The 13,676-nt window shown below is 40.3% G+C and overlaps 1 protein-coding gene across 6 annotated transcripts in view; it reads left to right on the top strand.

Annotated features, from left to right (window-relative positions):
* Usp37 (ubiquitin specific peptidase 37) overlaps positions 1–8,339 on the top strand; it is a 66,716-nt gene extending 58,377 nt beyond the window's left edge. For all 6 annotated transcript variants that reach the window (XM_041649730.1, XM_041649731.1, XM_041649729.1 and 3 more), the window contains 4 exons: positions 2,489–2,604; positions 5,746–5,815; positions 6,686–6,824; positions 7,276–8,339. In XM_041649730.1, coding sequence (XP_041505664.1) covers positions 2,489–2,604; positions 5,746–5,815; positions 6,686–6,824; positions 7,276–7,363 — 413 coding nt within the window. In that variant the 3' untranslated portion in view covers positions 7,364–8,339. The remainder of the gene's footprint in view (positions 1–2,488; positions 2,605–5,745; positions 5,816–6,685; positions 6,825–7,275) is intronic.
* Positions 8,340–13,676: the final 5,337 nt, after the last annotated feature.

The following is a 13,676-nucleotide window of genomic DNA, read 5'->3' as shown; positions in this document are numbered from 1 at the left end:
CGACACACAAACTGTATTCTTATAAACACTGCTTGGCCCATTTCTATTAATGTGTGTAGCACCACGAGGTGCGCTTATCGGGAAGATTCTAGCCTACGTCCATCCTGGGTCGGAGCTTCATCGCGTCTGCCCTGGAGAGCAGAGCTGAGGCGTATGAGCTCACTTCCTCTTCCTCTCAGCATTCTGTTCTGTTTGCTCCACCCACCTAAAGGCTGGCCTATCAAATGGGCCAAAGCAGTCTCTTTATTAGCCAATGACCTTCCTCCATCAAAGAAGTCATAAACTTTTCATAAATCCTCTTTTAGGAGTGGTGCCTCATAAGCCCTTTCCCCTTGTGATAGTTACTTTTCTGTGGTTGTGATAAAAAAAAAAAAACCATCACCAAGGCAACTTATAAAAGAAAACATTTAGTTTGGCTGAATGTAGCTAGAGGATGCTTGTTCGTTTCCCAGCCACCCAGACCCGAAATAATCACACAGAAACTGTATTAATTGCAGCACTGCTTGGCCAATGACTAGCATATTCCTAGCTAGCTCTTACATCTTAAATTAGCCCATTTCTATTAATCTGTGCATCGCCACATGGTTGTAGCCTATCCATCTGGCATCTGGATATCTATCTCCTTCACCAACTATATGACTTCTCTTTTTTACTCCACCTACTCTCTCCTCCTATCTGCTTGGAATCTCTGCCTTGCCCTATTCTGCGCTGCAATAGGCCCAAATCAGCTTATTAACCAGTGGTATTCACAGCATACAGAGGGGAATCCTACATCAGCTGAGCATTTCGGAGTGTTAGAATCCATGGTGGTGGAGCAGAGACATGGCAGCAGGACCAGTTGAGATCCACAAACATGAGGCAGAGAGCAAGCAATGCACTGGGAATGGCACCTCAAAACCAACCCCTTGTGACACACCTCCTCCAAAAGGCCAAACCACCTAATCCTTCCCATACAGTTTCACCAACTAGGGACCAAGTATTTAAACACATGAGCCTGTGTATGGCTGTCATTCTCACTTAAATCACCACATCGCTCCATGCTAAGTTGTTGATTGAATTCCTAAGCAGAGCAGCCTGACATGTCCAAAGATAACCATTTCACTCCAGTCTTCCTGACCTTTGACTACTCTTAGTCTTTCTATCCCTTTTTCTGTGTTGGTCCCTGAGCCTTGGGAACAAGTGGTATGTTATAGATGTCCAGTTTGTGACTGGTTTTGAGTTTCTGTGTTAACCACTGTCTACTGCGCACAGAAAGTTCTCTGATGAGGATTGATAGCTACACTAACTAATGAGCACACAAATTTAGAGGACAGTTTGATACTATGTCCATTTAGCAAAATAATAATAGTAAGTTTACCCCATGGGTCGATAAGCTCCCCAACCATTGGTTCTTGATCAGATTTATAGTACCTGGTATGAACCAGTTAAACTGGTCTTAAACCAGTTGAAAAGCAGATGCCACCTTACCATTCATGCCACTATTGCACCCATTGGCATGGCTTGCCATGTCAGTTGTTACTATAGGTCTCAGTTCACAACCAGGTAAAACTGTTGACGTCTGTTTTTTCCCTCAGCAGCCTCTGCTAAGCTATGTAAAGCATACTTGTAATCACAGTGCCAGGGAGGTACAAACAGTCTCACCAGAGCCTGTGAGAGACCTAGTCTTAAAAATCCAGGTAGAGGGGTTGGAGGGATGGCTAAATGGTTAAGAATACTACTATTCTTCTAGAAGACCCAGGTTCAATTACCAGCACTCACGTGGCAGTTTACAACCATGTGTGACTCTAATTCCAGGAGATCCGTCACCTTTTGGTGTCTGAGGCATGCATGTGGTGCACAGATAATACATATAGACAAAATACCCATGCATATAAAAGCTATTTTTTTTTAAGGTCATGCAGTGGTGGCAGCACCTTTAATCCCAGCACTGGAGAGGCAGAGGCAGGTGAATCTCTGTGAGTTCGAGGCTAGCCTCGTCTACAAGAACTGGTTCCAGGACAGGCTTCAGAGCTACAGAGAAACCCTGTCTTGGGGGAGGTGTTAATTTAAAAAGGGGGGTGGGGAGTAGAGGCTTCTAAGGAACAACCCTAGAAATTTACCTCTACCTACATACACATACACGCTCAACTGAACGTGCATGGACATACAGAAAACAAGGGACACTTTCATAGATGCCTGTATATACAGTTACTTCCTAAGGTGCTTGTTAATTGGAACCCTGTTAATAAAATACTTTATGTCTTAGGATGATCAAATGAGTACTTCATACTGGGTTTTTGGTTTGTTTTGGTTTGGGTCTTTTGAGATATGTTTTTGTTTGATAATCCATAGTGCCCTCAGCCTAGCTATCTTCTTACTTCCATCTCTCTGGTGTTAGGATTACAGGTGGGCGTCCTCATATCTAGCTCTATCTTGAGCTATTTTATCTTCTCAGTCATCTTATGTCTATTTTAAGAACTTTTACCAGGCCCATCTTTCTGTTCTTCAGAGTTGAACAACCCTTTTCTGGATTCCCTGTGCTCAGATGAAGACTCTGGAAATGAGGATATTTTTGATATGGAATACACAGAAGCTGAAGCTGAGGAACTGAAAAGAAATGCTGAGGTATGGTTGGTGAGCCTGTCAGTGTTCCTTCTGCTCCTTCTCTTTAGAGACTCCCTTCAGTATAACACAGCTTCAGTTCTGCCCCTGGGCTGCTGTCAGGACACCTTCATTTTCTCATACCTGTCTTTTGTTCTTTATCTCTTATTTCTGTCTTTCTTTTTTGTTTGTTTTGTTTTGTTTTTTTCAAGACAGTCTGTCTGTGCAGCCTTGGCTGGCCTGGAACTCGCTCTGTAGATCAGGCTGGACTTGAATTTATAGAGATCCACCTGTCTTTGCCTCCCGAGTGCTGGGATTAAAGGCATGTGCTACCACTGCCCAGCTTCTTCATTTATTTCAAATAAAACAAATACATTCTAGGGGCTGGAGAAATGGCTCAGTGGTTGAGAGCATTGCCTGCTCTTCCAAAGGTCCTGAGTTCAATTCCCGGCAACCACATGGTGGCTCACAACCATCTGTAATGAGGTCTGGTGCCCTCTCTGGCCTGCAGACATACACACAGACAGAATATTGTATACATAACAAATAAATAATTATTTAAAAAAGAAAAACAAATACATTCTGATTGTTCTTGTTAGATAACAATATATATGTCCATATAAATAAAGACAGACATACATTAAATTATATTTAGTACTACCAAGTAACTACTATCTTTATATTTAGTGAAAACCATTCAGTTGATTCTGTAATTCTGTGAGCACATTTGGTATCATTTTCTTCTCTCTCCCTCTCCCTCTCCCTCTCCCTCCCTCCCTCCCTCCCCTCCCCTCCCTCCCTCCTTCCCTCCCTCCCTCCCTCCCTCCCTCCTCCCTCCTCCCTCCTTGAGTTTTCAAAACAGGGTTTCTCTGTGTAGCCCTGGCTATCCTGTCACTCACTCTGTAGACCAGAATGACTTCAAACGTAGAGATCCCTCTGCCTCTGCTTCTTGAGTGCTGGAATTAAAGGCGTGTGCCACCACAATGTCTGACATCCTTCTCTTTTCTAAAATAATTGCTTTCCCCCCAAAAAATACTACATGGGATTCTATTCTTTTAGCACACAACTATTATTAGAAACTACTAATGTATTATTTTATCATTCCCACCTTCACATGTGCTTTAAAATGTTATAACCTAACCAGGCGGTGGTTATTACCTAAGGAGAGTTTTTATTCTGCTTGCTAAAGACTATTAGCTGGACATAGTGGCTTATGCCTATAATCTCAGGACTTGGAAGGCTGAGACAAGAAGAGTTCAAGGCCAGCTTACACTACAGAGTAACAAAAGAAGAAAAGGTTATTTACAAGTTTTTTGTTTAAATTTCATTTTTTAAATGAAGTCTTCTTTAGCTCAGACTGACCAGGAACCAGCTTTTTAACCAAGAGTGACCTGATCCTATCACGTGTCCCTCCCAAGTGTTGGAATTTTGTTTTTTTTTGAGACAGGGTCTTGCTATGTAGTCAAGCTAACCTAGAATTCAGACCCTTCTGCTGAGTACTGGGGTTACAGTGATGCTTCCCCATACAACTTGAGTTTTTATTATAATAAATAATGTGTTCAGCAGCTGTGTGATTATAGTGTTCTCCACATTTTGAATTTCCTACTGAAACTTCCTAAGGTAAACTACTTCATCAAAATGATAATGGTTTTTTATTTATTATAGCTATATTCCTTCTTTGGGTTTGATTTTATTATGAAGTATTATATGAATATTACATTTTATTTTTTATTAACTATTTTAATGTAGTATTAAAATATAGAAATCTATCCATAACTATTGCAGTAACAAAGCAGCTTTCCTTTTCATTCTGTTGTTTAGTAAGTAACTGATCATAACTGTTTCTATAGGGCTGTAGTTATTATGTGTGCTCTTGTGGATCTGAAAAACAAGCCAAGATGGGCAGTGGTAGCGCACGCCTTTAATCCCAGCACTGGGAGGCCGAGGCAGGCAGATCTCTGTGAGTTCAAGGCCAGCCTGGTCCACAAGAGCTGGTTCCAGGACAGCTAGGACTGCTACACAGAGAAACCCTTGCTATAGCATTTTATTTGTATTTTAATAAATAAAGCTTGTCTGAAGATCAGGGAGTAAAACTGCCCCACTGGTCAGCCTTACAAGACAGGCAGTGATAACACACACCTTTAATCCCAGTAGTCACATTAGTTGCCATAGAAACCAGGCCATGCATGCCTTAAGTCCCAGCCCTAGAGAGCATTATAAAATGGGAGGAGCTAGCTCTCACAGTCTCATTCTGAGATTCTTGGAGGCAGGATCGCCATTGCACACTGAAGTAGAGGTGAGAGCCAGTTTTGCTTTTCTCTGACCTTCAATTTAATCCCAGTTTTTCTCTCTGAGTTTTTTATTAATCATGCTTCAAACCTGTCTCAAAAAAGAAAAACAAGCTAATATGTTGCTAATGGATATAATTTTTCTAATTTTCTATAAAGGTAAATAATATATATTGTTGCTCTACTGCTAATCAGTCAACTCTTACTGGATATATTTTTACATCATTATTATAACATTACAATGAATGTATATATTTATATTTGCATATTTGTTTGTTTGTTTTTCTTTTGTTTCTCAAGACAGGGTTTCTTTGTGTAGCTTTGGTGCCTGTCCTGGAACTAGCTCTTGTACACCAGGCTGGCCTCGAATTCACAGAGATCACCTGCCTCTGCCTCCCCAGTGTTGGCGTTAAGGTATGCACCACCACCACCCAACTGTAAAGTATACTTTTGTTAAGACAAATTATTTTTGTGTTGGGTGTACATGTCTGTGTTTGTGAAGGCCAGAAGAGGGCTTCATATCCCCTGGAGCTAGAATTTTATAGGCAGTTGTGATGCCTATGTAGGTGCTGGGGACTGAAGTTGGTTTCTCTGTAAGTATTAAGAAGTGCTCTTAAAAAAAAAAAAGTGCTCTTGACTGCTGAGCCATCTCTCTAGTCCTAAGTTTATTCCTTTCTTTTAAGTTATTTCCATAGGATAGTTCCTGGAGATAGAGTTTATACATAAAAACATGCATGAGGCTTGTAAGCACTGTGACCACTAAGGTTTGTTACTGACTAGTGCCACACTATGCACTGAAGATTCTGTCACCTTTGACTAATTAATTCAGCATTTTACTTTTATTCAAATGAAGAGCTATACACACTTCTGTTTTCAGACCGGAAATCTTCCTCATTCCTATCGGCTCATCAGTGTTGTCAGTCACATTGGGAGTACCACTTCCTCAGGTAAACAGACATCATGATCTCAGCATTTGTTAACAAAGTAGCTACCATTTGCCCTTTTTGTTATTGTCTATCTTTGTTAGGTGTAGGTTGACTACATTAAGAAAAATTTAAGAAGCTAGGGATGTAATTGATAAAGTGCTTGCCTCCTAGGTTTTATCCCCACCACTGCATAAACTGGACAGTGAGATACACATCTGTGATCCCAGCATTCATGGAGTAGAGGTAGAAAAATCAGGAATTCAGAGCCAGTCTGGGCTACATGAGACTCAAGCTAGAAAAAGATTAAAAAACAAAACAACAAAACCTTTAGAATTCTCCCTTTAATAAACACTGTCTGTGAATTTTATAAGTCAGGGTAACTTTTCATAAGTGATGAAAATTCCTCTGCGCCAATACATTTATTAAAAAGTTGTCTTGGCCTGGGGAATGATCAGTGGATAAAGCGCTTGCCCTCTAAGCATGAGGACTAGAATTTTATTCCAGCACTTCCATAAGAATCCAGTGACCTGTCTGGAACCCCAGCCTCAAAGGAAGTTATTTCTCTCAGTTTGGTACATTTCTATAATGTGCCAGACACTGAGAGGCAGAAGCAGCATGGTAGAAAAAACTCAAGACTTTGTAAACTACATAGGTGAGTTCAAGGTTAAGCGAGCTCCCTAAAGAGACCCTATCTCAAGTGACAAAGAGCTGAAATACAGCTCTGTTGCAGAATACCACACACACAAAGTTCTCTGTACATAGTTTTCAGATGAATTTTACAAAGAAATGTTACTGAGGCAGAGAATAATGAGGGTTTCTCTTAAGCTTCTGGTAGCCAAGAAAAATGTGGTATGTTTCAGAAAACTTAATTTCAGATTTTATCTGTTTCAGGTCATTACATTAGTGATGTATATGACATTAAGAAACAGGCATGGTTCACATACAATGATCTGGAGGTCTCTAAAATCCAAGAGTCCTCTGTGCAGAGTGACCGAGATCGGAGCGGCTACATCTTCTTCTACATGCACAAGTAAGAAACCAACCCACCAGGTAGTTATCACCATCTGAAGTTACCCAGACTTCCTTGGGAACAAGATAATTAATTCCATCACTTTATTATAATTCCATAATATTTCCTCTGTTAACTCCACATTATCATCTCACAGAAATATCTGGGAATTACACTTAGGGCACTTTGTTCTGTGGTAGAACCTGTCTTATCATGGGTTGGTCTTCTGGTTGTGAGTAAGGTCTGCTCATGTGAGGGGAACTGCACAGCATTTTTATAAAGCTAACTGCTGTTGCTTCCTCATTCTCAGAATTAGCTTCTAGGGTTATTATGCTCAAACAAGTAAACGGCTAATTTAGTGAAATTTAGGTGCCAAGTAGGATGCAAGTTTTATCAGTATCCGTTTCCTGTCTGTGCACCCCCCACCTTGTCAATTCTCATTGAATTCTGTTTATTTTTTGTTTATTTTAAGGGAGATCTTTGATGAGTTGCTGGAGACAGAAAAAAACTCTCAGGCACTTAGCGTGGAAGTGGGGAAAACTACCCTTCAGACCTCGTGAGGAGCAAAGGGCTGGCAACATGAACTGCAGTTTTCTCTCACTGCCACCCACCTCACCTTTCCTCTGCCCGAAGAGAATTTGGAATTCTACTTGATTCAGGAGCAACAAACAGCTCAGGGCCAAACCAAAAGACAAAATTCCATCATGTGTAACGCTCCATGCTGTTTTATGGAAACCTTGGTCTCATCTATAGCTGATTAGCCTTTTTCTCCTACAAGAGTGACGCTTCCTTTTGTCTTAAGAATACATGTTGTAAATATATATATGTACATACCCACACAATTTATGGAATGACTGGAGCCTTAAAGCTAGGATGAGCCACCAGGAGTAGTATGTCTGCTCACAATGACTGCCACAGCTGTTTGGAGGAAAGCAGGAAGTGTGGAGATGCACATATCGTTTGGCTTGAACTTTTGCATTTTGAGTGATTTCACTCAAGTCCAACCTTTGACGTTTCTTATGAGTAAAGTTCACTGGAAAGCCAGTTACACTAATAATAGTTTGTTCTCCCTGGAAGAGACATTTCTGTAGCCTGATTTGAGTTTTATTTTTCCTTTGATTTTATGACTCTTAATGCTGTTTACATGCAGTTTCCAAAAAAAAAAAAAAAATGGATTGTTGGTGCTTTGGAATGTTATAGTCCCACACTTGCTATTTATTATGCACTTGACATTTTCTCTCAGAGATGCCACTACACAGTGTGTTCATCATACTCTTTCCATATTGTTGTGGTGGTAAAGCTAAAAGTTTATATTTTCTTCTGTATCATTTTCCCATGGAGCAGGCATGATCCCAATGGATTAAAACCTCAGTTATAAAAGGTTCAAAGACCAATATTGTTGCACTAGGAGGGGGGAGGGGTTTGTTTGTCCCGGTTGCCCGGCTAGCTTACACCTAAAATAATCACACAGAAACTGTATTCATTTAAGCACTGCCTGACCCATTAGCTCTAACTTCTTATTGGCTAACTCTTACATATTAGTTTAGCCCATCTCTATTAATGTGTATCGCCACATGACTGTGGCTTACCAGCAAGATTCTAACCAGCGTCCGTCTCAGGCAGGAGAACCATGGCGTCTGCCACTCTGCCCTCCTTTCTAGCATTCAGTCTACTCTACCTACCTAAGTTCTGCCCTATCAAAAGGCCAAGGCAGTTTTCTTTATTTAATCAGTGAAAGCAACACATAAACAGAACAACCTTCTATACCATTTCTCCCTTTCTGTTTAAACAAAAGAAGGCTTTCACTTTAACATAGTAAAATTACATATAACAGGTATCAAACAAGAATTACAGTTACAATATTTATATCTTTTGTCTTATAACAAAGGAAAACTATATTCTTCAACTCCATCAAAGACTCCAGGAGGATATAATAATAAGTAAACAAGAAGTAAGCAACTTCCAAAACTCGACAGACATCTCGCGGCCTGTACAGTCACCCAAAGTTCTTTTGTATGTTGGGGCATCCATCTTCAGCATATATAGGCCCATAGTATCCAGCAGACATTTTCATGAAGCGGTAATTTTTGTTTTTTGTTTTTGTTTTTCAAGACAGGGTTTCTCTGTAGCTTTGGAGCCTGTCCTGGAACTAGCTCTTGTAGACCAGGCTGGCCTGGAACTCACAAAGATCTGCCTGCCTCTGCCTCCCGAGTGCTGGGATTAAAGGTGTGTGCCGCCGCCACCCAGCCTGAAGCAGAAAATTTTAAGGACAGTTTAGTCACTTTCTTTTGTGTCCTGTGGAATGTCTCACAGACTCTTTTATGAAACAGGAACCACAAAGGATCATCTCATCTTTAGGCAAGTTCAGCAGTCCTCTCTCTATGGGTTTTTTATGTCCAGTTTATGCAACAGTCCGGGCAAGAGCAGTTTCTTGCCCAAATGGCTAACCAACTCCATAAGGAGCCTCTTCAATGCCTGTCTTCCTCTTGAAGTAGCTTGGTGCTGCCAGGAGCAGACATGTCTCATTGTCATGAAAAGCCCTAAGTTATTAAAACATCTTAAATGCCATATTCTGTAGTCTTTGAAAGATATGAAGAATGCCTATCTAACTGAAATATCTCTATATATCTAGAAAATCTAGTAATATGACTATAAGCTTGACTTATGATTGTCCATTAACAGCCTATATTTCCTAATTATACAATACATTTTTAAATGAACTACACAATCACAATACCTTAAGATCAGAAATATATATATAACAAGATTGACTTTAAATTTATATCAATAAAGCAAAATCCATACCAATGGTAATTATATCTTTATCATATCCCCCTTTAAATGTAAACAAAGATTTATAAACAATATTTGGGAATATGGACATAGTTATTTCTCTCCAAACTTATTTCTGCTGTATGGGGGCACTGTTAATCAGGTACTTTATGGTATATCCTGTATGCTAGGTTCATCTCAGGAGTTGAGTGAAGTAATTTTCTGAGGGTGTTTATGGCAGCCTTTAAGGAGGGCGTGGTCTATCATACCATATTGGTCTAGAAGCAATCCACAGTGCCTCATCCTCTGAAAACAAAAAGAACCTCTTTTCAAAAGCATTATATCCTCAGACCCAAATTTTGAAGTCATAATGCTTTTATAATATACATGCTGGTTTAGCTTAGCAGCCCACACAATGAAACGTCTCTCTGAACTTAGCTCCTTACAGTCAAAAAAATTTAAGGAAAATGCAATAATATACAGAATACAGACTCTGAATTTTTTATTTTTATGTGGCTTAGTACTCTGTCTCTTTAAAGACTACCCTTTTTTTAAAGTATTAACTTTATTTTATAACTCTCTATACTCTTTATTTTTTTTCTCTCATGTCTACATACATTTATTTAACACTGTGACCCATTTAGAGGTCTTTTATGTCTGAATCTGTCTTTTATTGTGAATCTGTAATTTTACTGTCTAGGAACACTTTTGCTTTGCGCTTTAAGAATCTGAGTGGCGACCATCCTAGGTCAAATACAGGTACTGCCTGATTGCCCTGCCCAGTCCAGCATAGCGGAGCTGCTTGTGCCTCTGAGTCACTTGTGCCTCTGAGCTGCGTGCAGTGCCCCCCTTCCAGCGAGTCCAGTTGTCATCAAACAAACCAAGCATAAGCACTTTACTCACAAACTCCATCCAAATGCTTCATCTCCCAAAAGAGTCAGAGGTCATACTGGCGGCACAGCCCAGAAAGCTGGTATTTTAAAACCACCACTTTTTTTCCTGTTGTGGCTCTGAGTGAGGAAATTTTTTCTATGGCACCCCGCCAGCAAACAGCAAAAAGTTGTGTTAAAATCTATATTTGTGTCTAAAATTTCTTTTAAAGCCCTCTCAGGTTTTACATTGAGTCAGTTTACCACGTTGGAGCGCCAAACTTGCATGAAAAGAGGGTGGGGGCCTTTGTACCAGCTGCCCGGCTAGCTTACACCTGAAATAATCACACAGAAACTGTATTCATTTAAACACTGCCTGGCCCATTAGCTTTAATCTCTTATTGGCTAACTCTTACATATTAGTTTAACCCATCTCCATTAATGTGTATTGCCACATGACTGTGGCTTACTGGCAAGATTCTAACCAGCGTCCGCCTCAGGCAGGAGAATCATGGCGCCTGCCACTCTGCCCTTCTTTCTAGCATTCATTTCTGTCTACCTAAGTTTTTTATTTAACCAATGAAAACAACACATAAATAGAAGGACCTCCTACACCACAGTATTGCTTCAACTATGACTCCTTGACAGGGATGCTTAGGGCAGGGAAGAATGCTAGTGTCTTTGTCTCCCAGGCAGAGAAAGGCAAGAGGCATGCTGCTTTTTACAGTGCAAACTGGACCACTAAAGCTAAACACTGTTGCAAAGGCAAAACTAAGTAGTAGGGTGAGAATTGGGAGAATAGCTATAGGTAATTCCAGGAGCTATCAAAGGTGCACAGTACATCTCTTACTTTTTAGGTGCTCTGAGTTGAAACCAAGTGGGGACGCAGAGGCAAGCGCTGCATAAATCACTTCGCCAACATTATGTGCCTGGTTAAGCAGCTAATGAAACCATAAAAAGAATGAGCTTGAGGGAATTGTTAGCTCAGCTGTCATTAGGATTGCACAGGCTTTAGCAAAGTGAAGCCTGGTGTTCACTTCCCTGTTTTTTCTTGCTTTTACTATTAATGGGAGGGTTACTCTGCATTCTGAGGAATGTATGAGACCATGTCAGATTTTCGGGGGATGTTAAAACCTATCACTGAAGATGTAACATCTTTTCTGGAAGATTGTATTCAGAGAGCTCCAGCCAGACTCTTGCAATCTGGGTGCATTCTTACATGATCACCTCTTCTAAAGGTCTGAGTCATTGAGGTGTAATGGCCTCAGTGCTTTTGTTTGTCTACTGATAAATGCTTTGACTCCTACTGTCTACTGCACACCTTGTAGTGAATGTTCCACAAGGGCACAGGTAGGGTATGCGGTAATTTACAACAGAAAAATATTTGTTTTAAGAACTAACTTTAAATTGTGTTGTTTCACTTCTACCAGGAGCCTCGTTTTGTTTTGTTTTGCTTGAAAGTAACTGATTATCTCAAGTGCAGTGGTGATTGTGAGCATTAGCATTGTCCGCTGCCGTCTCTGCGTTGGAGAACTTTGAACTGTTGATGATTATGTTCCATGTGAGCTCTGCAGTACACCATGGAGGAAAACAGAAATAATACCCTGAACAGCCAAATTGGAGTTGTTTTCATGGCTTATGTGCATGTGGCACAGAACCTGGTTGGTTTGACCTTCGTGTCTTGGGCAGGACTTGTTAGTTGAAAATAAGTTACTACTTACAACTTAGGACTTGAATTATACATTCTGCCCATACTGTGGCCTTGTTAGCGTTTCTCTTCATTCTTTTAATTTTCCCATTTGACTCCAAATGGCGATTTCACCTAGACTGTATTGATTTAACCATGATCCCAGAGTTACATTGAGAGCAGTTAACATTTTGGGCTAGAAGGGACAAGTTACTAGAGCAGAGGTACCAGTTCCCTTCAGTCTACATAATAACCTTCCATGTAAAATGCCAAGTGTGTGGTCACGTTAAATGACTGACCTGGAATTCCATAGCAATTAGTACTCTGCAATCTTTGGATCTTAGCCAAAACTCTTTGGATGAGAAGATAAACTAAAGTTTTGGGGTTTTTTTTTGGGGGGGGGGCGGTTTTAGCCCTGTATTATACAGAGTTAAAAGGCTGGGTGTTGATATTGTTTATTTTAGTAGCCAAGACTATCATTTAGGCATGTGGGGAGGCTGGACTCTTGTTTTGTAGGTATAGGTGTGTATACACATGCTCATAAGTTACAGCCCAGCAGAAAGAATAAGTAAATCCATGAATTGTTGTGTTTATATTCTGATTCCAAGTTGATTGCCTGCTTTCTATGATCAGGCTTAACCTAAACAGCTCAGTAGCAGACACAGCAGGTGTAGATGTATTTACATTTTAAGATGTAGTGCTTACAGGTTGGTTAACTCTCAGTGCTAATATTAAACTACACATTTTTCTCTCTCCTTGATGAACTAAGACTCTTAGTAAAAGCTCTAATAGTGAAAACCTCAACAAAGTAACTGATTGTCATCATGGGAGTTTTGTAACAGGATTATTCTCTTGTCACCGAAGTAGACTCTATTCTCTGTCACCAAAGTAGACTCAGTTTGTGTTTTGCTTTGGTTACTAGATTTAAGGAAGTCTGTCTCATTCATACATGACTGGTAAATTGTTTCCTTTCCATGTGCTGTGTATCTAAGGTTTAGAGGTTTTAATTGTAGGTGTGCCCGTATGAATGAACACTTTAGTGACAATGGACTTAAAAGTTACAGACAGTCCGTCAAGCCTAAGAGAAAGGTGGATGAGAGTCTGGGTCAGGATTCAAGTGTGTCAAGCCAGATATAAGAACAAAGAAGGGCAGTTGTCTGAACAGACATGTTGAATAAGTGGGCAAGAGGGAGACTGCCGTGGGTGTATGCATCTGTTCCCTAGCTTCCTTTCGTCTTCCCATTTGTTCCTCACTCTTCCCTAGCCTCTTGGTAGCAGTTCTTCATGCCTGGGAGAGGGAAACAGAAGCAAGGCTCCTGTACTTTGCTGGTTGAGGCACTCCCGGGTTTGTTGGCAGCTTTGGCCACATTATTTGTGAGGTGGCTTTTTTGTGTTCAGAGTGAGTTCTGGTTCTGATGATTGGTGTTGTATGGAACAGCACTTTATCTGTGTTTTAGCAGAACTGTTCCTCTGTATCCTTTATGATTTTTCCATGTTTTTGATTCCTTTTTAAATTATATAGTTTTGTTTTTTTTGGTGAGTGTG

Source organism: Microtus oregoni, unplaced genomic scaffold, assembly GCF_018167655.1.
Source record: "Microtus oregoni isolate MIOR12 unplaced genomic scaffold, Mior012 000004F_ref0000308, whole genome shotgun sequence".
Taxonomy (NCBI): Eukaryota; Metazoa; Chordata; class Mammalia; order Rodentia; family Cricetidae; genus Microtus; species Microtus oregoni.
Note: the sequence above shows the minus strand (reverse complement) of the source record. Positions and strands in the feature narration are given on the sequence as shown.